This window comes from Globicephala melas, chromosome 4, assembly GCF_963455315.2.
Source record: "Globicephala melas chromosome 4, mGloMel1.2, whole genome shotgun sequence".
Classification (NCBI taxonomy): Eukaryota; Metazoa; Chordata; class Mammalia; order Artiodactyla; family Delphinidae; genus Globicephala; species Globicephala melas.
The window spans coordinates 22,681,960-22,708,277 of record NC_083317.1 but is presented as its reverse complement, the minus strand read 5'-3'; the positions used below and the strand labels follow the sequence as shown (position 1 = coordinate 22,708,277).

The following is a 26,318-nucleotide window of genomic DNA, read 5'->3' as shown; positions in this document are numbered from 1 at the left end:
CCTCCACTCTTCTCTCTATACAGCTGATAGCAAATATTTCCCTATATGCTGATATTATGATTTTAGAATAACTTTTAAGGAGTCCCCTTAATGGTCATATGGCCCTGCTATCTATGTTTTGACAAAAAGGATTGCTTAAAAGAAACTACATCAAAGCAAAATGACCATATTTTTTGCAGTAGCTGCCCTTCAACATTTAACTGGCTTATTAATAATAGCCATATTCAGCAAATCATCTCATTAAATTACCTAAGGGAACTTTTTGCAACTTGATTATCTTAAATTGTTCCCTCAGCACTTAAGTTCTGTAAATTAGGCACTCTACAAATGCATAAATGAGATTTTGATGCCTAGGAAAGTATTTGGTAACACCCACTTATTTTTTTCCCCTATTCCCTAGGAATAGCAATTAAGGGATTAAAAAGCCTCCTTGTCTAATGGTGAATGGAAAATGAAATTGATTCAAATTGGGGAAATTATTAGAACTCCTTTTGGTTCCTTATGCCATCAGTCCAACTATCTAAAATGATGGAGGGACTTTTAATTTATCAGGCTAAGAGCTTCAACAATTGAAAGTTAAGTGACTGGATATTCACAAGAGACTATCTGCATGCCTTGGGCTTGTCAGGAAGTTTCACTTCAAATGCTCAATTCTCAGAAATAGTATTTTTGGAGAATAACCTAAAGGACGTGAAGTCTCTTCGTCCCTCTGAATAATAAATTGTATCCTAGGGTAACCCAGATATCAGCTGTTGGCTTATTTCTGGCTCTTTCATCTACATCTCCACTCAGATCCAAAGCAAATCTCAACTCTGGATTTCCACGCAAATATTCACTTTCACCAAGCATTTGATAATAAATTAGAACTTATACTTAATTATTGAGGTAAGGGGACATCCACAGGGGCAACTCTCTACTTCTTTGTGCAACTTTGTCCTTATCTGATCATTCAGTCTTCCTACTCCTTATCTCCTCCTTTCTGTATATGTGTCTATATACAATTTACAATATATCAACGATTTATAGATGTATTTTACTGTTTATATGTATGTTTGTGTATATATGTCATATATCATATATGATCTAAAATTACTTTTCAGTGGAGATTTTTTTTTTTTTTTCTTTTTTTGTGGTACGCGGGCCTGTCACTGTTGTGGCCTCTCCCGTTGCGGAGCACAGGCTCCGGACGCCCAGGCTCAGCGGCCATGGCTCACGGGCCCAGCCACTCTGCGGCATGTGGGATCTTCCTGGACCGGGGTACGAACCCGTGTCCCCTGCATCAGCAGGCAGACTTTCAACCACTGCGCCACCAGGGAAGCCCTTCAGTGGAGATTTTTGTAAGCTTTTTATTTCTTTTGGTCAATGCCTATGAAGTGCTTTTATATGTACTTAAAACAATACACATACAGTGTCTGATTTTACATCTCCCAGTAATTGTGCATCTTTCTGAGGTTTTCAGTCATTTTGCCTATTTTTTTGGATCGAAACTTCTGTGAAGGAATCACATCTTCATTCACTAGGTGAGGATGAATGAAAAGAAAAATGGTACTGGAGTTTCTTATTTCCAGCAAAGTTGGCATTACTTCCCCAGAGAAAACCTTCCTGATTCCTGGACTCTATTAGTTCTCCCTATTATATGCTCCCAAAACACCCTCTTGTTTTTCAAAGAACTCATGTCTTCCTTCTGTGTTGGTTTGTAAACTCCAAAATAAGGATTTGTACATGTTTTATTCACTGTTGTGTTCATAGTTCTAGAACAGTCTCACTATCCACTAAAGACTGAATAATTGATGAATGAACTGATGAAGAAAGCGGATGTTGGGACAATCCTGGCTAATGACACAGCTATTCTAAGCAATTCAAAAACACAACTAGATTCCTTTCTTAACTTTACTAGTCATTTAATGACTTAGACAAATTACAAGGTTTCTGGTCCAAACTGTTGTTTTCCAATGGCTTTTCAGTACACTTCATAACACTGGACACCAGCCCAGTCTAATAAATTAGTCAGTTTATAAGTTTCAGAAAGCAAGGGAATTTACCTCTTGTTTATATGATAATTTTAAGTGCTTGTCCGAAACACTTGGAGGGGGGTAGTATCTCCAGTTTTAGATGAAGCAACAAAAGAGGCCAGCCGAATTCCTCTGTAATAAAAGTTCTATGGAACCAATTAAGTCGGAAAAGAGAATCACAGTATGGTACCAGAACTGTAATGTGGTCTTATATCCTTTTGAAGGATACTTAATATTTGTAGTACCATCAATTTAATGCAATCATGAATTTAACTTCCACAATTTGATTTTAGATAACAAATCCTCATTTTTCACTATAAATGTGGAAAACATTATTATTCTTTCTAGTCAAATAAACATTGTAAAATATTGGCTCAACATAACGTAATATTGGGCTGACCTCTGAGGTTAAAAAAAGATTGACTAATCGATCTATTGATCTGTCTATATATCTATATGTCTATCACTATTTCCAGGTTACAATTTATTTATAATTACACCTCTGGGAAATTGAGGTTTTCAATGGCAGTGATGGATTATTGGATTATTAGATATGTGATTTCAGAGAAAATATCATTTCATTTCTGTATAGTTATTATGGAAATAGTTTCTTTTTAATAATAGCTGTCATTTGTTAAGTGGTTATGATTCTTAATGCCTTGGAATATACAATTTACTCAGTTTTCCTCTTTGCTTCCTGATGAAAGCTAACAGAGGCAGCTGCTATCCTCATTTCTGTAATAGAGATGAGGGACACAGGCAGAGGTTACCATTTAAACTTTAAATGGTTAAAATATGGCTCAGCTGAATGTTCACATTGCTTAGGATAGTTTAATCCATAAAATTATTTCAATTATTTGTAACTGTAGTCATAGTATTTTTTTTAAAGGGGTTATTCAAATAGCATGTTGTCCAAAACATTTATTTTAGAAAAAGAATCTGGATTTAAGTGTAGAATGTTCAGGATAGGGTAACATTTTATTTTCTTATGTTAATAACTTGTTTAACAGGTAATATTTTTTCTTGTATGTTGCTTCATTATAAGTCCAAAACATCATAGTAATAAAAAATGATAATGGAAATTTAAATCTATTTTAAAAATCCAGACTTTGTTTGTAAGACACTTTACTACCCACTGCCTGCCCTGCCCCAAACATTAAACAGTAGTCTCTGGAAATTATTTTAATGGGTATGTTAAGCTTTTTCTATATATAATATTTTGTTTTCCCTGTTCACATGATTATTAATAATCAACAAAGTGGCTAAACAGCAAACTGATATATGTGAAATTTTAAAAAATCTTTATGGAGGTGAATTATCATTTGAATCATCAAGGATTCATTATGAATTATCACTCTTCAGCTAATTTAAAAACAATTACATTTTTTATGGAAACATCTTATAAATAACTTCATCTATCTACAACTTCATTTATCCCAGTGGATGAGAAAATAGCCTTTTTTCGATTTAATAAACCCACTTGCTCCATTTCAAGATAAATTATTTTTTTTAAAGATCACAACTTTAGTGTATGGGTATTTACAAAATATATTTGTATTGCCTTTACAGAAAGATAAAGAAGACCAGTGGCTAGAGAAAAAAGTGCAGGGAAATAAAGACCACATTATTTTAGAGCATCTACAGTGGACAATGGGGTATGAAGTTCAAATTACAGCTGCCAATAGATTGGGATATTCAGAACCAACAGTCTATGAGTTCAGCATGCCACCAAAACCCAACATTATTAAAGGTAAGAAAACTATATGCTTTCTTAGGCTGAAAATAAATATGACAGTATCTTTTATAACCCCTCTGGATTTTTTCTTAATATTGAAAACATAATTTTATAAAGGAAGTATAAATTCTAGGTTCTAATCATGATTATTTACATGTCTTAATAAAGATTTCTCAGTTGCTCTTGCCATAAAAGATTGGTTCATTTGTAAATGCACTTTGACAACTTTAGTGGTTGAAGTGGTAGAGAGAGAATGAGCAGAGGGGGAGGATGGAGGATAAGAGAAACTGTTGAAAATCAACATGAAAAATATTCGTTGAGCCCAGAAAAAACTTTTGCAAAGGAGAAAACTTCTCTGCCAAACACATGGGGCCTGGTCCTCCGCTTCTGGGAAAATGAGCCCCTTCATGCCTGACTAAGCAAGTTGAGTTTGGAAAGATAAAATCTCTCACACAATGAGGCAGTAACAACCACAGATACACCTGCAGAAAGAACTATGAATAGAGTTTCAAAGAAGCTCAAAAAGTTGCAGGACACTCATTATTGGTGGTCACAGCGCACTGGTGGCTACCTTTATTAGGGAATAGTGCTTACATTATTTTATGTTAGTGATATTGTCAAAGTCTACAGGAGGGATATTAAAATTTTTTCAGATACAGGCTATAGAGGTGAAGATGCAAGAATTTGTCCTGATTCATAGTCAATTAACTCTGTTAATGAGTTGTCATATTGGTCATATTTTAACATTCATCATTCCTTTACATATTTAAAATTTTTAAATTTAAAATTTATACATACATGTATATATACACATATTCTCTCTATATAGATAGAGACATCAGAGCTGCATATTCATAAACATGATTTATGTAAGTCATATTATAATAGAGTATCAGTATTACGTAATATTTTTGAGACTGGAAAAAAATTTGTCAGTTCAGTCATGCTATTTAATCCTCTTGTAATTTCAAATTAATATTAATTTCATTAGTAAGACTTTGTTATACATCATCTTTTAATTGAAAGCAGCTTTATACAATTAATCTTTCTATAAAAAAGTAATTACTATTGGTTTTATGGTTTAAAAGTAATTTATATCATGGCTTTGTATTGCTAGTATTAATTAGTAAGTGCTTCCAATTATAATTTGAAATTAGGAAGTTGGAAGTATCTAGAAATAATATGGATAGCTGGGTATCATATTGTACTGGCACTTTTTATAATTTACAAAGTACTTCTGCACTTATTGTCTCATTTTATTCTTGAATCTGAGTTGAGCAACAAAGAGTTATCCTCATTTCACAGATACAGTTTTGAGAGGCTAAAGTATTTGTTCAAGGTCAGAGCTATTTTAAATCGTATGACAAATCCCATGTCCTTACAAGATGATACACCTAATAAAAATAACGGTTGAATGAACTATTAAGTTCATTGTTTCTGTGAGTTTTAAACATCAATAAATGCTTCTACAATTATAACGCATTATGTTTGTAGTTAATATCCTCTCTGCATATATCAGGAACATGGTATAAATATGATTTTTAATCTGAGTCAGAATCTTCAAAGGAGGATTGCAAGAGCAAACTTCATCCTCGTACATCTTTTTTTTTTAAAAAATAGATCTTTATTGGAGTATAATTGCTTCACAATGTTATGTTAGTTTCTGTTGTACACCAGAGTGAATCAACCATATGCATACATATATCCCCATATCCCCTCTCTCTTGAGCCTCCCTCCCACCCTCCCTATCCCACCCCTCTAGGTCATCGCAGAGCACCGCGCTGATCTCCCCGTGCTATGCTGCTGAAGAGACATGTACCACAATGTTCATTGCAGCACTATTTACAACATCCTCCTACATCTTTAATTTAGTTCATACACTTGGAGGGAATAATTATTTTTATCAAGATAAAAATGAATATTTTTTGAAATGGAAAGCAATATTTTAGTTATATTTTATAGATAAAATGCAAACTGTAAAAAAAATAGATTTCAGGCATGTTACTTTACATTATACTCCCAGAGTCCCTGTTATGCTGTTTTTATAAGAAACTGTTGTTAATAAAACCAATAGTAAGTATAAACTGAAAGATAAATAAATAAAGATAGACTATATATGAAGAATATATATATATATATATGCACAAAAATAACTAAAGTATGCTATGATGCATTTACTATAAAAATATTTTGTTTCAGTTTTGGAAAGTTAGTTTGTGGACAGTGCTTAGAAGGAAAATGGTTTATAGTTTCAACTTTGCTCTTGTCATTTAACTTCTCTTGGATTTCCTAATCCCTAAGCTAGTTTCTTCTGGTTCTGCAATATTAAGATTCATTCATTCATTCATTTCAGTTATTCACTGGGGTCTTGCTTTGTGGAAAGTACTGTGATGAGTGCAAAGGAATTATCTGTGAAAAGTACAGAACTGGTTCTTGCACTGAAAGACTATACAATCTAGTAGGGAAGATAGACATTAATCAAGAGTTAGAATATCCACAAAGTAATTACAACTAAGAGATATGCTGGTGCAGTGTGCTGCCATGAGAGCCTTTGGCAAGTATACCTAACTTATAGGGGTAGGTGAGGCTTGGAAAGTGACCTTCTGAAAGAAACTTGTAAGGAAGAAGACTTCCAGGGAAAGTGTCTTATATGGAAGAAGTCTCTGAAAGAAGAAGGAATTTGATTTGCTTTAAGAACCAGGAAAAAGATGGCTGGGAGAGAACCTGGAGGTGTGTGAACAAAACTAAGGATACCGAGAGATCTGTGACCCAACCAATCCAGGGTCTTCTAAAAACCATGTAAATAATTTTAAAACAGATCCTGAAAGTCATAAGAAATCATTTGAAGCAGGGAAATTATATGAATCGATAGACATTACAGACAGATTAATCTTGCTCATCGGGATAGAAGCAAGAGATGGATGAACACGAATGCTTGAAAAATGTGATAACAGTAGAAAAAGAAAGCAATGAATAAATTCCAGACACATTGTAGATGTAGATTAACCTGCCTGTGTAACAGAATGGATTCAGTAGATATTGATGACTTTCTCACGGTAAAGAATCTTATAAACAGAGCAGGATTTGGAGAGTAAGGGTCAAACATAAATTGATTTGGTATTTGTTAGGTTTGAAATGTCAAATAGATGTTAAATATGTGTGTATGGAGATGAGAAGACAGCCAGGGCTTGGAAATATACATTATGACATTTTCAGCCTTAACAGATAATTGATATTTAAAGCCTGGATGGGGATAAAACCACACAGTGAGTAATGTCTAAGCTCTATGAGAAATAGTTGATGTCTGTGATACTCATAGATGTTTCCCAGTACCCAATACCAGTACTTAGAAGGGTGACTGGCACAGCATTAATGTTCAAGGGGTGCTTCTTTAGTTACTGAAGAATAGAGTGTTAAGAACCATGTCCTGTATAACCATGTTATACAGGACAAGGAAACCCCTCCCTCCCCCAATGAGACTAGAGTTCCTGGAAAAACACAAGACTGTAGTATCTTGTAAGTTAAAAGACAGTCATATTTCCAGAAGAAATGTATCAATCACATTTGCCCCTTCAGACGCTGCTGAGTGGTCAACAACTCAACTGAAAGAGATGTGAAATGTGCTTATTACATACAGCTCTGCTGAAGTGCTTGGGAGAGAAATTAGGTAGGAATGAGCTGAGGATTGTATGGGAGGTTAGCAGGTTTAGAGTCCATGTTAATTTATGCTTTCAAGAAGCTCTGTATGAAAGTGAGCAGAGGGGGAAAAATAGTCAGTGTTAGAAGGACTTTTATGATGAAAAAGGCTAGCACGTGTTTCACAGCTGATGAAACAGATCAAGCAGTCAAGGAAAAGTCAGACATACAGATGTACAGACAAAGCTATCTGAGAAGGTAGGAGACAGAATTCATCCCCTCTAAACTGTGCAGATGACACAAAGCCAGAGCATCTTACTGGAAAAAGGAAAGATAAAATATTTATTTTATCTATAAAAATGTCACAGAATAATGTCTAATTTACTGTGACTGAATCCAGAGACTGCTAAGGTCTCATGGAAAGCCAGATCAAAGACGTGCCCTTTTAGTTCAAGAATTGTTTGATTTAGCTCTGGGAAGATTCTTGGGACAATTTTAGAAGCTGTGATAGTTGACAGTGAATTTGGGAGCCTTTAAACCCACAAAATACTATAGAGTTAAAATTATGTATCGGCAAAATAATCTTCATATGCCTTCATTATAATTACTCTTATAGTTATATAATTTCTTATTCCATTTTAAAATACACATTATAAATTCAAACATATTTTAAATTAGTTATGTATAATAAACTAGCAACTCTTAAGCCTTATTTAATTTGGAGAATATATGGAGTTTACAAGTTAATTTCATTTTAATTTATGTTTTAAATAGCATGCATTGTAAACTGTCCAAATAAAGTTTATGGACTTTGAATTAAAAACCCATTACTTATGTGCATTCAGATATATTTAACTCTTTGAGTAAAGCAGCTAGCTAAATCTAGGGTACACTTATTTGTTGGACTGAGGGACTATTTTTTAACAATAGGCTTACCTTACATTTATATGTCATATATTCTATTAATAATAATGGCTTTTCTATGTACGTATCTTAGTGGATACCTCATTTCTCCATAGTTCATGATTCTGATGTGAAAACTATTTTATGATTAGTAATATTTTCCTTTCTTCACTTATTAAATGTGTTTATTTTGAAAGTGGTGTTCCTTGATTCACATAGAAACAGAGTGTGCAAAATCACAATTATGTTCTCTTTTGGAATATTCATACAGCATAATTCCATCTCATTTTATTTTATAAACAATGAAAATATTGGGTAGTGATGACAAATTAATTCTTGTAAAACTGATCACAAAACCATCTATGGAACTAGAGGCTGTCAAAATGATATTTATTGATTTGTTCTGTAATTTTAATGACTAAAAATATTCCTAACTTGGTAGAATGAGTATAATCTAATGCTTTAAAAAATTCTTGGAGATAAAATGACTCTGAAAAATAATTTCACCATTTCTTTTGGCTTTAGGACATGTTTAATATTGTTTGTTTTAACCAAAAACAAAACAAAAAAAAACAAAACAAAACCCTTCATAAATTGCTTCCTTTTTCTTCTCTTGTTACTATGAATTGAAAACATGCCTAATTTTAACATAGACTCTCAATATAATTTGATGGAAAATAATTTCATCCATACCAAGAAGTGACATAGATCACCACCAATAAATATATTGCTAAGATTTTTCAGTTAATTTTTATTTTAATGGACTTTTTTGATTATACTTATAATGAACAGTAGAGTAAAATTATTTTGATAGCATTCAAGTCTAGTTCCGGCAAGACTAGTATACCCTTTCATCTCCAAATAACTCAACATGAATGGAAAACAAAACATTCAAGTGCATGGCAAATACTAAAATGCTTTCTTAAGGTTATGATTGTTTTAGAATTTAAATTAAAGAAATTCTAAAACAATGGTGAAATTGAAGTTCAGTTAATTGGGAAAAACTTCATTTTAACTATCTGAAAATCTCAGTCAAATCTAAATACTAATGATACATGCAAAACAATATTTATTTGGTTTAGTACATAATGCGAAAGTAAATTTCTGTAAATTATTTTCATGATCTTTGTTTCTCAAAATTATTTTAAATGAGCAACGATAACGTATGTCTAGAGTATACCTATGGCCAGTTGAGTTAATGTTCCTTGCTTTTATTCTTTTGAAAATTTTCACTGTGTGAACTTATCATTTTCAATTATATTTCTTGGTACTTCATTCATTATTAAAAATATAACTACTTTTATTAAATATGTTTTACAGGAAAATACGATAGCAGAAAAAAACTAGCAGCAAACATTGCAGAATATGATGAGCTCATATTTAAGTAACAGTGTGAATTTATCAGTAGCACAGTGGAATGACTGGTGACCTTTCTCTAATAAGTTGTATCTTCATTAAAAAATATTTAAGTTGTTCACATTTAAGTAATCAATGATAGAACTGAGTTATGTTTTTAATATGTGACAACTATTTAGAAGCGTCTTATACTAGATTTTTAAAATTCTTTGTCTTGTATCAAAATAATTTTTTGTAAGTAATTAGTAATGGCTTTGTGTACATCTTGTATTAATTATTTTCTCTTTTTTTCTTTCCTACTGTCACTTTTTTCTTTTCCTTTATTTTCATGTTTGTAACTCTATTCTTTATTCCTTAATTATTTTATTCTTATTCTACTTTCAAAAATAATTTTCATCATGCAGATAAATGCTGTGAAGCGAATAAAGGTGAAAATGGAAGCCAGTCATGGCAGTGGAATGCTGCTGGGTTATCTTTCATTATAGCCATAAGTTTGTCTTGCATGTTTTAATGTTGCTATATCATCTATTTCCTTTTATTCCCTGCAAATTTACAAGGCTAATCTAAAATTATAATAAAATATTTTCTAAGGTCCAACTAATTATGCACCTATCCTTACCCATGAATAGTTAGCCTTTTCTCCCTTCCCCAAATTGTTGACCTTTAAAGTATTTGTCAGAAAATCACAGAAGGAAACTGAACCAGGATTGTTTCTTCCAAATATTAGCTCACAGCGTAACTTGTTTCATTCTAATTTTTTCTTTAATTTCTAAAGTTGAGCTTATTAAATATCATGTCACTTTTATTTGGAACTCAAGCGTTTGCTATATATAATCTTTCATTTGATTATTTTACAAATATAACTCAATATCCATGGCCATACATTGTATAAGTATAAATTTTGTTATGTAGAATTATGGACCTTTTATATTGGTTTGGATTGTTATTCTTTTAAATGTAAGTTTCCAACTTTATAAACATTTATAATATTTCATTGTGTTTACCATTTATATAAAATATAAACCTGATAACTTTTATTATATTAGATGTGTATCCTATTGTGCTGCCTTATTTTCTTTTTATTGACTTAAAATGTCATAAGGAATAAAAGTGAAACGGAGTTTTTTTTCTTCAATTTGAAAACCAATTTTTAAAAATCCAAACTTTTTTTTTCATTAAGTGAAAATATCTTCTGAAGTTGCCCCAAAATAAATAAAAATTAAGTTTGAATATGTTTAAAAAGTTGCACCCCGTGCACTAGATTGGAATTGTGTTTTGAAGTGGCATCAAGTATTCATGTTCTAACAATATGTATACTTATTTATTACTTTTTCCTGGACACCTGAGTCAATTTCTTTGCAAGGATCAGAGAGAGAAGTAAATATTTTAGCTACTACTTTCAAGAAGAGGAAACTGAGATGAGAAGGAGGTGTTACTAGATTCCAGCTCTCAGAGGAGATTCCTCTGGATTTGAGGGAGTAACATGAATAATGATTTTTGTTTTCACATTTTCATTCATCACAAAATGAGAAAAGAGTGTTTTGTGCTTTTTACTCCCAGCCACATGCTAGCAAGTGATTCTTACTACTCACTCAGGACAATTAGCAGGCAATCAGATTTATATATATTAACAAGAGTGACTGTAGCTTACATGGTAAATCAAATTATTGGTTTCTGGGCTTTGAGATTCATTCATCAAAATCAATTTGTTTGGTTGCATGAAAGTATGTTCTGTCTTTAAAAAATACCTACAGGAGCCTATCACGTAACGTCTAAAGATAGACCTGCCTTCGGTAGTCTGTTTTCTGTAATTTATCTTTTCCATACTCTTTGCTGTCCACTGCTGTACTTTTTTCTTCTGAGCTAGCAACAGACCTGTAGAATGCAGAAGTGACCCGTCCACAGATTAAACACACTTCTTTCTCCCCTGCTGAGACAAAGGGATTTCCCAATTCCAATTTTTGCAGTGTGGGGACTTAACCTATTTATTGGGAATGTTTGATTTTTAAAATTAAAAGAGCCAATGTTCTGTTTATTGAAGAACTAATTATAATTGCATACTACATCCATGAGTGCATATCATATTCCATGAGTTTGGATAAGACTTGTAGATATGTTGATTACTAACATGTAACAAGTGCTGGGAAAGAAAGGAGTTCCAATAACACTTCCATGAACAATTTTTCCCATTCATTATAACCTGACTGGATCTCTCCAATAAATTGTAAATATTTCCATGAGAAAGTCATAGAAATTATTTTGATTTAGTTCATGATTACAAAATGCTTTTGTGAAGAACATGTAATATGTCTTTAGTAAGATAACAAAGTTGATTTTTATTTGAAATTTTATATTCTGTAACTCAAAGTCACCAGTGATAAGAAGAACACTCAGTCTGGTTTGCATGATACCTAGACTGACATTTGGACAGTTCAGAAAAGAACCTAAAATTGAAATTCTCATATCTTAGCAGAATGATTTACACTTAATGAGTGGTTCATTTAGATTTTTTAAACATCTAAGTACAGATCAAGATATTAATTCTAAAATTAATGAGCTATTTATCCTTTGGCTAAACATTTATTCTTAGATTAACAGTTATTTTACAGTTCTAAGATATGCATAAAGTTTAAAAAATTCTCAGACATAAAATAATCGACTCTGTGCTTTGTCTTACGTCTATAAGAAATAGGAAAGCACAAAACTATAAACAATTCAGCTATTGCATTTCATAAAATGAAACCTTAGAGATTGTAAATTACCTTCTTGGATTTTTTTTATATCTTAATAATATGTAAGTGTTGCTGAATTATCTTTTTTATTACTTGAGCTTTACTCTTGTTATATGCAACCATAAAGTCTAACTGACAGCACATTTTTGTCTAATTAATGTCTGCTGTAGGTCTAAGTAAATGTGACTGATAAGCAAGACATAAAAATTCTCCCTAGTATCACCCAATAATTCATTTTCATTCAGTGGATTTTTAAATAAAATTCTGTGTCTGAAATGTATAAATATGACCTTGTGTGTAAGGTGAGTTTTGTTATTCATTGTGTATAATCATAAATATGTACCTATGTTTATTGATGTGTATATCTTATCAGCCAATGTTAAAATCATTTTAAAAGTTTGTTTTGACCATATTATACCAGTTGTAAAGTTAGGTTGATTTGCTTATGCATAATCACCATTATCTGCATGTGAAGTATCATGATTAATTTTTTTATGTAAACCTGAAATCTCCTTTTTTCTTCTCCAGTTTTTTGAAGTCTATCTTCTTTTCTCCATTTATCCTTCAGCCTTACATGTCTCTCTACCCCAATTCAAACTCTAATTATTTATCATATAGCTATAAGGCCCATCACACCACATTTTAGATATGCTAACAGATTAAGACTAGGAGGTAGTAGTAAAATCTTTTTCCTATGAAATTTTTTCTTACATGGAAGAACTTTAAATTGTCATTTTTATTTTTCTGTCCTAATACTATTATTCATTGGGAATAAGTAGATTTTATAAACTCTATACCCATACTCTTTCCCAAACCATTATGCAAGTGTACATATGTGCATCAATTACTGGTAGACAAGAACAAGGTTGAAACACTTAAAGACTTGCTTCATTTTTCTTAAAATTTTTTTTTCTTTTTTTTCCCTTAGCCTAAAATATCTCAAGTGTTTAACAATTTTAAATAAATAAATAAATCTTAGACATCTGATTAACATTATATATGTCAATTACATAAAACATATAATTGCACAAATAATTTTATTGCAGATAATTTTGACTTTTTAAGTATTCAGCATTTCTTTTAAAATTAATAATTAAAATTAAAACTATGCATAGTAGTTCATAGGTTATACAATTTGGCTTAATTTGGAAATCATTATACAACTCAAACATTTTCTATTTAAGAATTCCCATTAATTATATTTAACTTAAAACTTAAATAAGGAAAACTCCACAATGTTTTCAAGTCTGGACAGTTGGATTTATGGTTATTCATTTATATTGAACAAAATAGAATATGCAAGGGAGAATTAGGCAAGGTACTTTTGGATCTGGATGAGTACTTTCAGATACATGAAAAGTATTTTATTTATTCATATGGTATACCTACACTAAGAATGAAGGAATAAAATTTTTAGATTACAAATCATTTTAGATTACAAATCATTTTAGTAATTCAAGATGGATATTTACATCACCAATACAATAGTTAAGTGTGTTTGGACCTAGCTTTCAAAAATAGCTAATATTATATATAATATTTTCAGTTTATAGTAGTAGTAGTTAACTAAGAAATATCTCTAGTCATGTAAAATTATCTGAAAATCTCCACCCATTTGTTTTTGCTTATGATATTAGCAGCATTAAGAGCTTTAAATAAATAAGCTGTTATGACACTACCTAAATTAAATATTGTCATTTATATATTTTTTAGCCCTTATGCATTAGGATTTCGCTCAATGAATAAAGATACAGGATCACGAAGTTCATACTTAAATGTGTCATTTTATGTATTTTATTATGGTTCAAATCTGTGGGGCACAATGTAATATCCTTTAAACCGCTTTTGAATAAGTACAAATTAAGTAGGCTTTCTCTTACTTGGTTTTATACCCTTTCATTCTTCCTTCCAATTGTTTCTTCCTAATATTCTCTCCCTCCCACTCTCATTCCCCCTATCCTTCCTCTCTCTCTTCCTCCCTCTCAATTTCTGGTCATGAATAAATACAACGCATTTCTTCTTTTTCTGTTAATCTCTGTTAAATTGTTAAATTTCAGAATTTGTGATATGTATATATGTCACAAATCCTTCCACAAGGCTAATGCGTTGAATGGGTAGCTTAAATTTATATATTTCAAATGATTAGTGATATGAATATCCTACAAATAGCACTGAAATAATTTCAATATAAATTGAAATTGGTAAAAACTATATCTAAATTGGCTGATTATGTCATTTTTATAAAGGAGTATTATTTAATCACTATCAACACTCGATAGATAATCTTAGAATTCAGAAAATATTAACAGAGTAAATTTTAGGTCTTAACTAAAGAAAAAAAATCTAATATCTAATTAACATATTATTTTCCAAATCACCATCTAAACTAGAGTATTTTTCTAGAGTTAACATTTTTAATGTTTAAAAGTGGTAGTATCTCTCTTTACTACATGGTGCTTAAAAACTTGTTATAATACATAAAGATTATAAAAGTAAGCAGCATCTCAATATTTATGTAAGGGAATGGATTCAGTAAGTAGAAATCTAATTTAATTGTTCTGAAATAAAGCAGAGACGGGAGCATAATATCAATTCTTTGTTTTCCAAATACCTTTAGTTTCTTTATCTTACCTAAGATTATGAACCAGATAAACATCTCTTATAGTCATCCTCCCTTCCTTCATGGCTATTAACTAATTGGAAGCCTAAAATACTTGTCCCTAAATATTACAGAAAGAGTGGATTATTCTATAACATCAATTTTTAGCTACTATTTAGCAAAATTGAAAAAACAGAATATCCAAGGAAAGCACATATGTTCAGAAGCTCTTTTAGTATATCTGAGGTGATTTGAACTGCAAAAGATGTCCTCATGTCTTTGTTAGTAGACTATTATTTGACCTACTTTTTAAAGATATGCTCATTCAAGTGTAATTAAATTTTGTGTGAATGAATCTAATGTTGGTTGTATTAAGCCTAGATATATTGCAAAGTTTCTTAATTTGTGTATGTTCAAATTAAATTCAGTTATTCTTTATCACTCCATTTTAAGTAATAGAAATATAGTTACATTGCAAATATTGCATAATATTCAGAGGTAGCATAATTTTAAATTATACCATATTTATTTTATCTATGTACTAAATGGGACTACAAAATAAATCTCCAGCAAATCCTTTTTTTTTCCCTAAAAGCAAGCAATTAAAAATTACTGTTTTAAAGAACATCCATAATTCATGAATTTTTTTCAAGAATATTTTTATCTCACATCTTACATTGATTTTATGTGTAACACTTCTGTTTTAAAGTGACTATTGCTGATCATTTTAATTGCATTTGTTTTCATCATAGCTTATTTTCTTGAAATAAAATGTATGTTATATATGTATTGTCCTCAGTATCATCTCTTATTTAAAATCCCTGACATAATATCCAGCACTATGTGTAATCCTATGCATGAGTTTCATAGTATATTAAATGTCATTTTATTTTCTGTATTTCTGTGTCTTCATTGTTGTAATAAAGAAAACTGAGGAAAACCTTTGTTATATGTGTTTTCTTTATTACTGGTATAAACGTTTTCTGTCTTGTGTGTTTTCATTTCTAACTTGATCAGATTCAATATCTCAATGTAATAAACATGATCATTGAGTGATTTCTTTTTTGGTTTAAATAATAAATCATCAGCCGGCTCATACTGGAAAAATAATTTAGGAACAATACCAAATACTGTTACTTTTGTAGTAAACTAGTTCTAAGGTCTTCTTAGAAACTTTTATTACTAGTGGAGACCATAATAATCAGATGGTATCTTAATAAAACACATTAGTGTAATCATTTAAATAATGTAATAATTGGAGAGTAGTCTCGTTTGCCAGCAAAAATTTATGAAAGCAGACATAAATCCTTAAAGTGATTTTCTCCAATTCCTTTGGTTAACATATTGCTATAATTCAGTTTGAGCACCATGAGAATAAAGTTGTAGAAGATCATTAAAGTTCTCAGTTCATCCACAGCCAAAGTATGAAACAAAAATGGCTTTGGAAGTTTACAAATAATAACAATAATATGAAAACAGAGCAGCTTCTATTTCTTAACATGTACTGTGATACACACTGTATGGGATGCCTTAAGTGCAATATTTCATTTACTATGAAGTAACATTTCTCCCATATTTTAGATGAGAAAACTGAGGCCTAAAGAGGTTGAGGGATTTACATAGTGAAGTCACAGAACGGAGTTCCAGTGCCCTCTATAAAACATCATATTACTTTGTGTTTGTTTGTTTTAGCGCTGAACCTGGGTTCAAATGATAATTCTTTTTTATCTTAAGATTTTTTTGATGTGGACCATTTTTAGAGTCTTTATTTAATTTGTTACAATATTGCTTCTGTTTTATGTTTTGTTTTTTTTCGCCCTGAGGCATATGGGATCTTAGCTCCCTGACCAGGGATCGAACCCAGACCCCCTGCAGTGGAAGGTAAAGTCTTAACCACTGGACTGCCAGGGACGTCCCTCCAATGATAATTCTTTAATAAGTAGATTATTCAGTTATTTTTTATAAAGTGAAATAAAACTGGTGGTTTAGACATGAATATATATTTCTCTTTTACAAACACAGTCAAGTGTTGCATTGCCAGTTAAAAATTAAATAGTGTAGAAATTACAAAAGGGAAAATATTCGTTTTCAAGATTTGCATTATTTTAAGTCACACTTAATCTTTTTTACTCCAGAACAGCCCTCTCCCAAATGCATGTCTTAATATGTATAGCACTCATTAAAAATGTTTGCATACATTTCAAAGTGAAAATTTTCATATAATATCTATATGTTGTTATAATATTGAACTTCTTTCAATTGATACATTAGTTACAGAAGTTTTATATATTGGGGGAGAGAGAAAGGTAAGCTGATTTTTTCTGTTGTTCTTGTATTTATTTTTCCTGAAGCTCCTTAACAATGATATGGTATCAAATGGGAACTATCTGGGGATTGTTGGAAATTTTTATGGTGACTGTCACAGTATTATATTACTTTGTTAGCTTTATATTACTTTGTTGTTTGGGGCCACTGTGAGGAAACTAAAGAGATTTGAGAAAATGTATTCTAATATTCTAATCAAACACCATTATTTTATTATATCAACAATCTGAGGATTAGAGAAGAAAAATGACTAGTCATTGACACAGTCAAGGAACTTACACCCTCAGTTTTCCTCATATGTTTGTTTTATCAAATTACACCAAATCAAAGAAGGCATACCTAAATCTCTTGTCTATCACTTATATGGTCTTATATCTTTAACCTAGTTTCTTTGATTTCTTCTTGATTGAACAATAGAAAAAAAACTTTGTGGCAAAGGAAAGGCTGTGTATTCACCAACTACCATTCCTTTGAGTAGTCATGATACTTCTCTTAAGCAGCTATTATGGTTCTCAGGTCAACTTGTACATATAGCTGCATTCCCAAGATCAGTGTAATAAACTCACAGTGAGTTTATAGCCTTAAAAGAATATCAAGTTAAATTTTACTATTTTCTTATTTTTACACATTGCCTGAAAACACTTTATAAAATGACTTTATTTATATTTTTATAGAAATAAATTATATTTAATTAATATAAAATAATATTTTTAGTTACTATCTAATAAAAAACAAAATAAATATTTCCATTTCAGCATCTATTTCATTTTAAGAAATCATAATAAACAACTTCAATACATAATTTGCATAGTGGCTATATGCTTGCTTCTCTACTGATTTCTCATTTATTATTACAAAGAGAAATATTAAATTATTTTAAAAGTCATATTAAAATGTACCCTTTTCTTCTGTTTAAATGTGATTAAAACAAAACTAAAAATTATCTCTTCAAATTAGCATTTCTGTTTTGAAGAATCTCTGAATGACAAACTTCAATTTGCTGTTGTTTCTATATAATTTCACCACAGCTAAACTGGATATGTATGTTACATGGAAGATTAAATGCAAAACTCACTGATGCTCTTGAAAAATGACAGGAAAAATATTCTACTTCTTGGTGCTTATTGGTGGAAAACAGAAAACAATTTATTGGATTTTCATATGCTATCCTGAGACTTACTGTTCCATCAAATGGCTCAGACATGAAGGAAGGTTTACTTAAGGAAATAGAAATATTTCTCTACAGCAGGGTCCAGTATGGTTCATTGGTGGATTTCTTCACACAAAAACAGGTAGCTGAAAATAATTGACTTGCCTGTATGTTATTCATAACTTAATATGTCATCTTTTTTTAGTACTTATGAATATTGTACTTATGGACACTCTCAGTTGATTCAGGCACGTTAGCCAGTCCCATGAAGATTTTAAAGATACTAACTTTGTGTGGTTTTTTTTCTGCTCTTAAATATGCTCTATTTTTTCGAGCAGTTCCAAGTGTGCACCAAAATTGAGAGGAATATACAGAGTTCTTATATACTTCCAATCCTGATGTATGCATAGCCTCCCCCATTATTAACATGCAGAATGGTACATTTGTTACCATCAATGAATCTACATTGACACACCATTTTTACCCAGAGTTCATAATTTGTATTAAGGTTCACTCTTGGTGTTGCACATTCTGTGGGTTTTGATGAATGTATAATGACATTCATCCACCATTATAGAGTAATACAAAATAGTTCCAATGCCCTAAAAATCCTCTGTGCTCTGCCTGCCTCTTTATCTCTCCCTCTCTCCTAATCTCTGGCAATCTCTGATCTTTATAACTGTCTTCATAATTTTGCTTTTTCCACAGTGTCATATAGTTGGAATCATACAGTAAGTAGTCTTTTCAGATTGGCTTGTTTCACTTAGTAATATGCCTTTAAAGTTCCTCCATGTCTTCTCATGATGTTATGGCTCATTTCTTTTTAGCATTGAATGATATTCCATTGCCCGGATGTCTCATGTTTTATCCATTCACCAAATGAATACTATCTTGCCTCTATTTTTCTTAAGTGAAAATCTACATTTCTATTTTATGGTTGATGGTATACAATATATTCATTCAGTTGCAGTGGGTAATAATATATAAGTGGCCCTACATGTTTAGAATGTTTAGTTTTAATAATGTAACTTAATTTTGTATTAAACCCCAATGCAGAAATTGAAGTTTCTAAGACACAATAAAGTGAGTGTGTAAAAACAGAAATTTTGTAAACCTAATATGTTATAAATTCCTTAGAAAATAATACCATCCATATATTTGTTCACATTTTCCATTTACTGTCTTATACATTTATAAAATTCAAAGGTATATATATTTAAGAATTTTATAAATAGGTTAACAGTTTGGAATTTCAACAAGTAATTTGTAAAATATCAGTTGTAGTTTAATCTTATATGGGTGTAATTCAATTTTGTAATATAGTCTTTAAGAAAAAAAGTATTTTCTGTTTGTGCAGAGAAAGTTTAATTTCCTTTTTTTTAACTATATGGAATAGCCTTTTAACATTAACAGAAAAAAATGAAATTGGCCAGTTAATGGTTGAAACAAGGACATAAAATTTAAACTACTCAATTTTTTAACACTGGCCAATATCTGTTTTGATCATATTCACTTCAATCTAAGATGCTCCCTTTCCTACTAACCAGTAAAAATTTCATTATCTTATGGGAAATAACTGAATCAATTCCACCATAGCAAACTGAACATATACCATAAGATTTAAACTGCATATGGAGAAAGTATACAGTTAGTGAGGTGAGAATAAACTTCAAATGTATCAGTTTGAATAAGTATCACATATAAAAGTATTTTATATCTCTTTATCCCATTTTTTTGACAGGGTTTTGTGACAAGTGTTCTGCATTCCAACATACTTAGCAATTTGAAATGTCAATGTAGATAAAAGCCTAGATATTCTGCTGCACAAGGACTATAGATATTTCACAATTTCCCACAATTTATAGTTGCACCAGATTTGTAACAATTATTAAAAACGTTCATTTCTAAGTTTTCAGTTATTCGAAACATTTATCAAAAAAGTGCTGTTATCGACAATACTATTTCTTTTTAGCCAACTTTTTTTTTAAATAACACAGTTTATTTTAATTTCCTTTCTTACATTAAACTATGTTACTTTACCTCATACTGACATTTGACAAGGTCCCATCAATATTCCCATAGAAGAATAATAATTTCATATTCTAGATTATTCACTTTTTACAAGGAATTGTTTTAAAAAGATAGATACTAAAACCTTAAGGGGGATTGGGTGGATATTAAAAAAAAAACAACTAACGGTGAAAATTATGAACCACTTGAAATGTTATTCCATTTAGAAGTATATAGAATCATTATACTAATTATGAATATATTTTATATAAATTTATAGTATTATACAGTGTCTATTTTTGAAATATATAGACATAAATTATCTAATGTTAATTCAGTCACAAATCACATATAAGAGACTGAGTCTATTTCCTAGTTTCTTAAATCTAAACATCAAGCAGGGATTGACATGTCTACATGTATTATGGAAATGGGTATGGAATCAGAGACAGGGAAGGCTGGACAGATATATATATATATTTTTTTTATTTATTTTTTATTATTTTTTTTTGCGGTACGCGGGCCTCTCACTGTTGTGGCCTCTCCCGTTGCGGAGCACAGGCTCTGGACACGCAGGCTCAGCGGCCATGGCTCACGGGCCCAGCCACTCCACAGCATGTGGGATCTTCCCGGACCGGGGCGCAAACCCGAGTCCCCTGCATCGGCAGGCCGACTCTCAACAACTGCACCACCAGAGAAGCCCTGGACAGATATTTTACAGCCATAGCCCAGGCCTCTACCAGCTCCCTCCTAACCATTTAAACAGGCTCTATTTCCCTATGTATCTCTAGCAACTCCCTATACCGTCTTTTAGGAAAAGATCACAGTTAGGTTTTTTTTAGTGGTGTTTATTTATTTTGTTTTTGTTGATTTATTTATTTGTTTATTCAATTACAGAGTCCATTTTTTTAACCTAATAATTTATCACTTAATCAACATCCTCCACCAGTTACCCCCAATATCATCTCTAATATCCATAAATATCTGTTAATTTCAAAATATACTGTATTATCTCATACATCTCCATCTTTGCTCACATCATGTTCTGGCTGAAAGGGACTCATCATCAGACAGAAAGCTTCTTATTCTTCAACATCATCATAGAATTTATCTTCTCTATCATGCCTTCCTTGACCACTAACTATCAACTCATATGCTTCTTCCACCTATTTGCTCAGGTCACATTATTTTTCACCACTAGGAAAGCATTCGACTGTACATGTCTTACTCACCCTTCTCAATACATTAAGAACTCCCAGAGAAGAGAGTCCTTTTCCTTTTTCTTATTTTATTCTCACAACTGCTTGACAAAGTTGTTTAATTACATTGTGATAAATTGAAGGGTGATTATATGTCTTTGACCAATTTATCCCTGGTCAAAAAGATCACTTTTGTAATATAAAGGACTAGATGATATTTTGAAAAGATACTTAACTTATAATTCCACCTTTGTAAACAAACATCTATAGAAAAAGACACTTTTAGGAAAAAAGTATACGGCTTTACAATTATTAATGTCAGTTGTATTATAAACATGTTTATGATTCCCTTTCCATTACTAAACCAATTTTCCACACTTAGCTACTTTTTCTTCCCCCAAATCAGATATTTAGTTTAAAAAAAAGTCTGGTTTATCAGTGCTACCTCCTGACCCCATCTTCTTCTAAAGAATACCTCTTAGTAGGGAGAAGTGACTTGAAGGGAAATTTTGGATTCACATTGTTTTTATATTAAAAAATTAGTTATACATGTAAAATCATTTTGACAAAAAAATCAAAATGACTAGAGAATAGAGACACAGTAGTAAGGAATAGGTGAAGTAAAATGCAATCTTCACCCCATCCCCAAATAATAGGGTTGTATGAAAAGAAAATTGGAAGTAAGCAATAAACTGTCTACATCAATATTGTTTAACTGAGTACACACAGAAAAGACATGACCACCTTTTGAAGATATACCAAAAATAGCCTGAAGATTTTAAACATATCTAAACAATAGCACAAGGTTTATTGATATATTTGAGTAATGTTGAAAAATTATTGGTGAATTTTACTTATATCTTTTGAAATCTGAAAATTTTAAATTCCTAAGTGAATGTGTGGATACTACAAAAAGTTTTATCAAAGAACAAGAAAGCTAGAAAATCACAATGAACTTCCACATAAGTATTAATCTCCAGCATGACTTTTATAATTTGTTTCGAGATATATAAAGAGCTCCAATGAACGCAATACATGTTCATTTAAAACACAGCTAATTACCTCTGTGTGATACTAAAAACTAAAAATCCCTCAGACAGGTCACAAAGCACTTATAAATTGGTATAATTACATATAAGTATGTACTTTTATCAAGGTTCTAACAGTTTTGATTTTTAATATATTTTTTAAGATTTTTCATTTTAGGGCTTCCCTGGTGGCACAGTGGTTAAGAATCCGCCTGCCAATGTAGAAGACACAGGTTCGAGCCTGTGTCTGGGAAGATCCCACATGCCGCGGAGCAACTAAGCCCGTGCGCCACAACTACTGAGCCTGCGCTCTAGAGCCTGTGAGCCACAACTACCGAAGCCCGCGTGCCTAGAGCCCGTGCTCCACAACAAGAGAAGCCACCGCAATGAGAAGCCCGCTCACAGCAATGAAGACACAACACAGCCAAAAATTAAATAAATAAAAATAAAATAAAATATTTTTTCATTTTAAAATTCCAATATTCTTTTCCCAAAATTCAATCCTTTATAAAAGATGCTGCAGTTTTCTCTTCACTGATGACAATACTCTTCACAGCCATCACAGATTTACTCACATTATGTACTTTTTTCTTTAAATTGTTCACTGAAAAACGTGAGATTACACATTGTACCCACAGTTTTCATACAGTTAGTTCAGTAAGCAATTAAATATCTGAATAAAATGAACATAAATGCACTTAAAAATTTGCTAATAAGTGCATTTTGTCAGAAAACTGAATGATGTAAATGCTTTATCTCATAAATACTATGAATTGTCCAAAAGGAAACCGATATTTCAGAGTAAAAGACTTGAACACAAAGAAAGTACAGTCTTAATTTAGGAAGGAGACTCTGATCCACTCTGTAATAATCTTTTGAGAGTTTTAATCTTAATTTTTACTAAAATGAACATGAATGTGCCTAAAATATTGTGCAAAATAGCCACCACAATAAAAGTAACAATAAAGATAACCAAAAAACTAAAAATTAATGGTGAGCTAAAGAGGAAAAAATGAATTACAGAAGAAAAGAATACCAAAATATATGTATAGATATTCTTGTCCCCGAACTGAGCAAAAGTCAATGTCACCTGTCAGAGACAATAAGAGCATTATGAATAATTATCTTTCTGTCATTCATTTTAACATCATTCTTTCAAAGTTCAAAAAAAATGATTTTAATTTGACATGTAGAAGTAAGGGAGGGACCAAAAAATAATTTACGATATGAATAATTAATAAATTAAAAAAGAATGGGGCTTCGCTGGTGGCGCAGTGGTTGAGAGTCCGCCTGCCGATGCAGGGGACACAGATTTGTGCCCCGGTCCGGGAAGATCCCACATGCCACGGAGCAGCTGGGCCCATGAGCCATGGCTGCTGGGCCTGCGCGTCCGGAGCCTGTGCTCCGCAACGGGAGAGGCCACAACAGTGAGAGGCCCGCGTACCGCAAAAAAAAAAAAAAAAAAAAAAGAATGATATTAAACTAAAATCTTCTTGAGTTCTGGTCACAGTGGAATGCACATCTAAAACTAGAAGAATGAAAATATACTTAAACCTTAGGCCTTAATGAAGTGTGTTTATCAAAAACAAGAAAAAATACTTGTAAAATATAAACATGTATTTACAGTTATTTTATGCATCCTAGTTCATGTATGCTAGCAATATTCAAATATTTATACTTGCTAAAATCTAAGAAGGTTTTGGGTAAAAGAAGTTCTAATTTTTTAAAAGAAAATACTATAAACAAATGATGAGTAATGAGAGGTAGCTATAAACAAAGTGAGCGTAAAGTAATATATGTACAGTGTCTTGGAATTCCCAAAGTACCCTTCATATATGATTCTCAAAGAATATTTTAGCTAGGATACATGGGAACTGTTATCCACATTTCATCAGTAATGAAATGGAATAAAATTATAATTATGATTTCGATATAACCGATTATAGTGTGTAGGCCACAAAATGAGTGAGCAATACCATGGTAGAGATAAAAAATATTAGAATTTCAATCAATATTTATTTTATATCATTTTAATTTTTTTTATGTTTTGTAATTGTACATTGCATCTTTTTCAAAGGATTGATACATTGTAAAATACTTTTAAAAGAAAAACACATATCATAGGAGGAGAGACTCAATTTTTCTCTGGATGTACATGGGGAAGCAATAAAAAAAAGGAGTTCGGATTGGAGGAAGAATATAAACTCCAATCATAGTTGCTCTTGAGTTTGTTGTTTGAATTTTTTAAACATTTTGGATTAATGGAAAATGATATAATCATCCTTGCTGATGCAGTTTGCCATGATTTTCTCCTTCTTTCCATTTAATACAATTAAAGGGGTATTGACCAGACATTGGAAACCTCAGAAGTTCAAACATTTGTTTCAAACAAACATGTTAAATATGAATGAAAATTGAATGGATCTTAGCACAGGGAGATCAGCTCGGTGCTTTTTGACCACCTAGAGGGATAGGATAGGGAGGGTGGGAGGGAGACACAAGAGGGAGGGGATATGGGGATATAAGTATACGTATAGCTGATTCACTTTTTTATACGGCAGAAAATAACACAACAATGTAAAGCAATTATACTCTAATAAAGATGTTAAAAAAATGGAATGGATCCATCAATTCAGGGATTAACAGCAGTCACTATAAATGCTGGAGATCCATGGTCATGACATAGAAGAAAAATGTGGTACGTGGAGAAATGGAAAGAGTGGGACATTGTGCTCAGTTTGTTATAACAGCAGTTTTCAACATTTCCCTCTTTAATAGTGAATTTTATAACATGCTTGAATCAAAGTTTTCTTTGTTTTTTCTACTTGTGATTACACCTGCAGAAGTGATTTGAAAGTCATGTTGTTTCAAATATATAAAAGTAGATACTTGGAATCATCTTTCTAAAAACCTAAAATACATAAATATGGCACTTCTATGAATATAGCTGATTCCTCATTTAGTATAACTGAGAGAAGTCTATCAATCCTAAAGGCAAATCATACCTAATTTAGGTAATGTTTAGCAGGTCAAGTATTCCCCGTAGGAAATAGAAAGTCTTATAAATGTGACTTTTCTCTACACAGCTCCTCAGGGTTGGAAAATATTATTTTCTTTCTTGACAAGTGGATTATGTCAAGGATTGTAAAGCCTGCAGCTTCATCTATGCTGGGGGAATATTGTGATTATATTTCATTTGCACTATCCCCACTGTTTTTAAAGCTGTTAAAGTTTATCAAAATTTTAAAGCTTTAAAAAATTTTTTTTTATGTTGACATAGTCTAGACCCTAGTCTCATTTTTACACTTTGGCTCTTTTTATTATATTTTCTTATTCTTTGTTGATTTGGGGGTTCCTAGGAAAAATATCACAGAACATTAACTTATCAATTTAAGATAATTTCCAAGTATGTAAGTGGCAAGTGATTTTGGAAAACAGCTGTCTAACATAACACAACAAGAAACTGTGAAATCTTTAGTTGGTTTTTAAATTAGTGCAATGCATTTTCTTTTAAAAGTATGTATTACTCTAGAGCATATCTTTTATAGTGCATGGAGATTACCATAATTTTAGAAGCTCTTACTATTAAATCTAGGCCCTTCTTAATCTAAAAATCTTACCCTTTTATTCCTT

At 31.4% G+C, this 26,318-nt stretch overlaps 1 protein-coding gene across 2 annotated transcripts in view; it reads left to right on the top strand.

Moving 5' to 3' along the window:
• NCAM2 (neural cell adhesion molecule 2) overlaps positions 1-26,318 on the top strand; it is a 493,693-nt gene that overhangs the window by 446,524 nt on the left and 20,851 nt on the right. Inside the window, exons 15-16 of one of the 2 annotated variants that reach the window (XM_030877737.2) lie at positions 3,582-3,762; positions 10,047-15,917. In XM_030877737.2, coding sequence (XP_030733597.1) covers positions 3,582-3,762; positions 10,047-10,153 — 288 coding nt within the window. In that variant the 3' untranslated portion in view covers positions 10,154-15,917. Of the gene's footprint in view, positions 1-3,581; positions 3,763-10,046; positions 15,918-26,318 lie in introns of those variants that run through there. The other variant, XM_030877736.2, reaches the window with a different exon arrangement.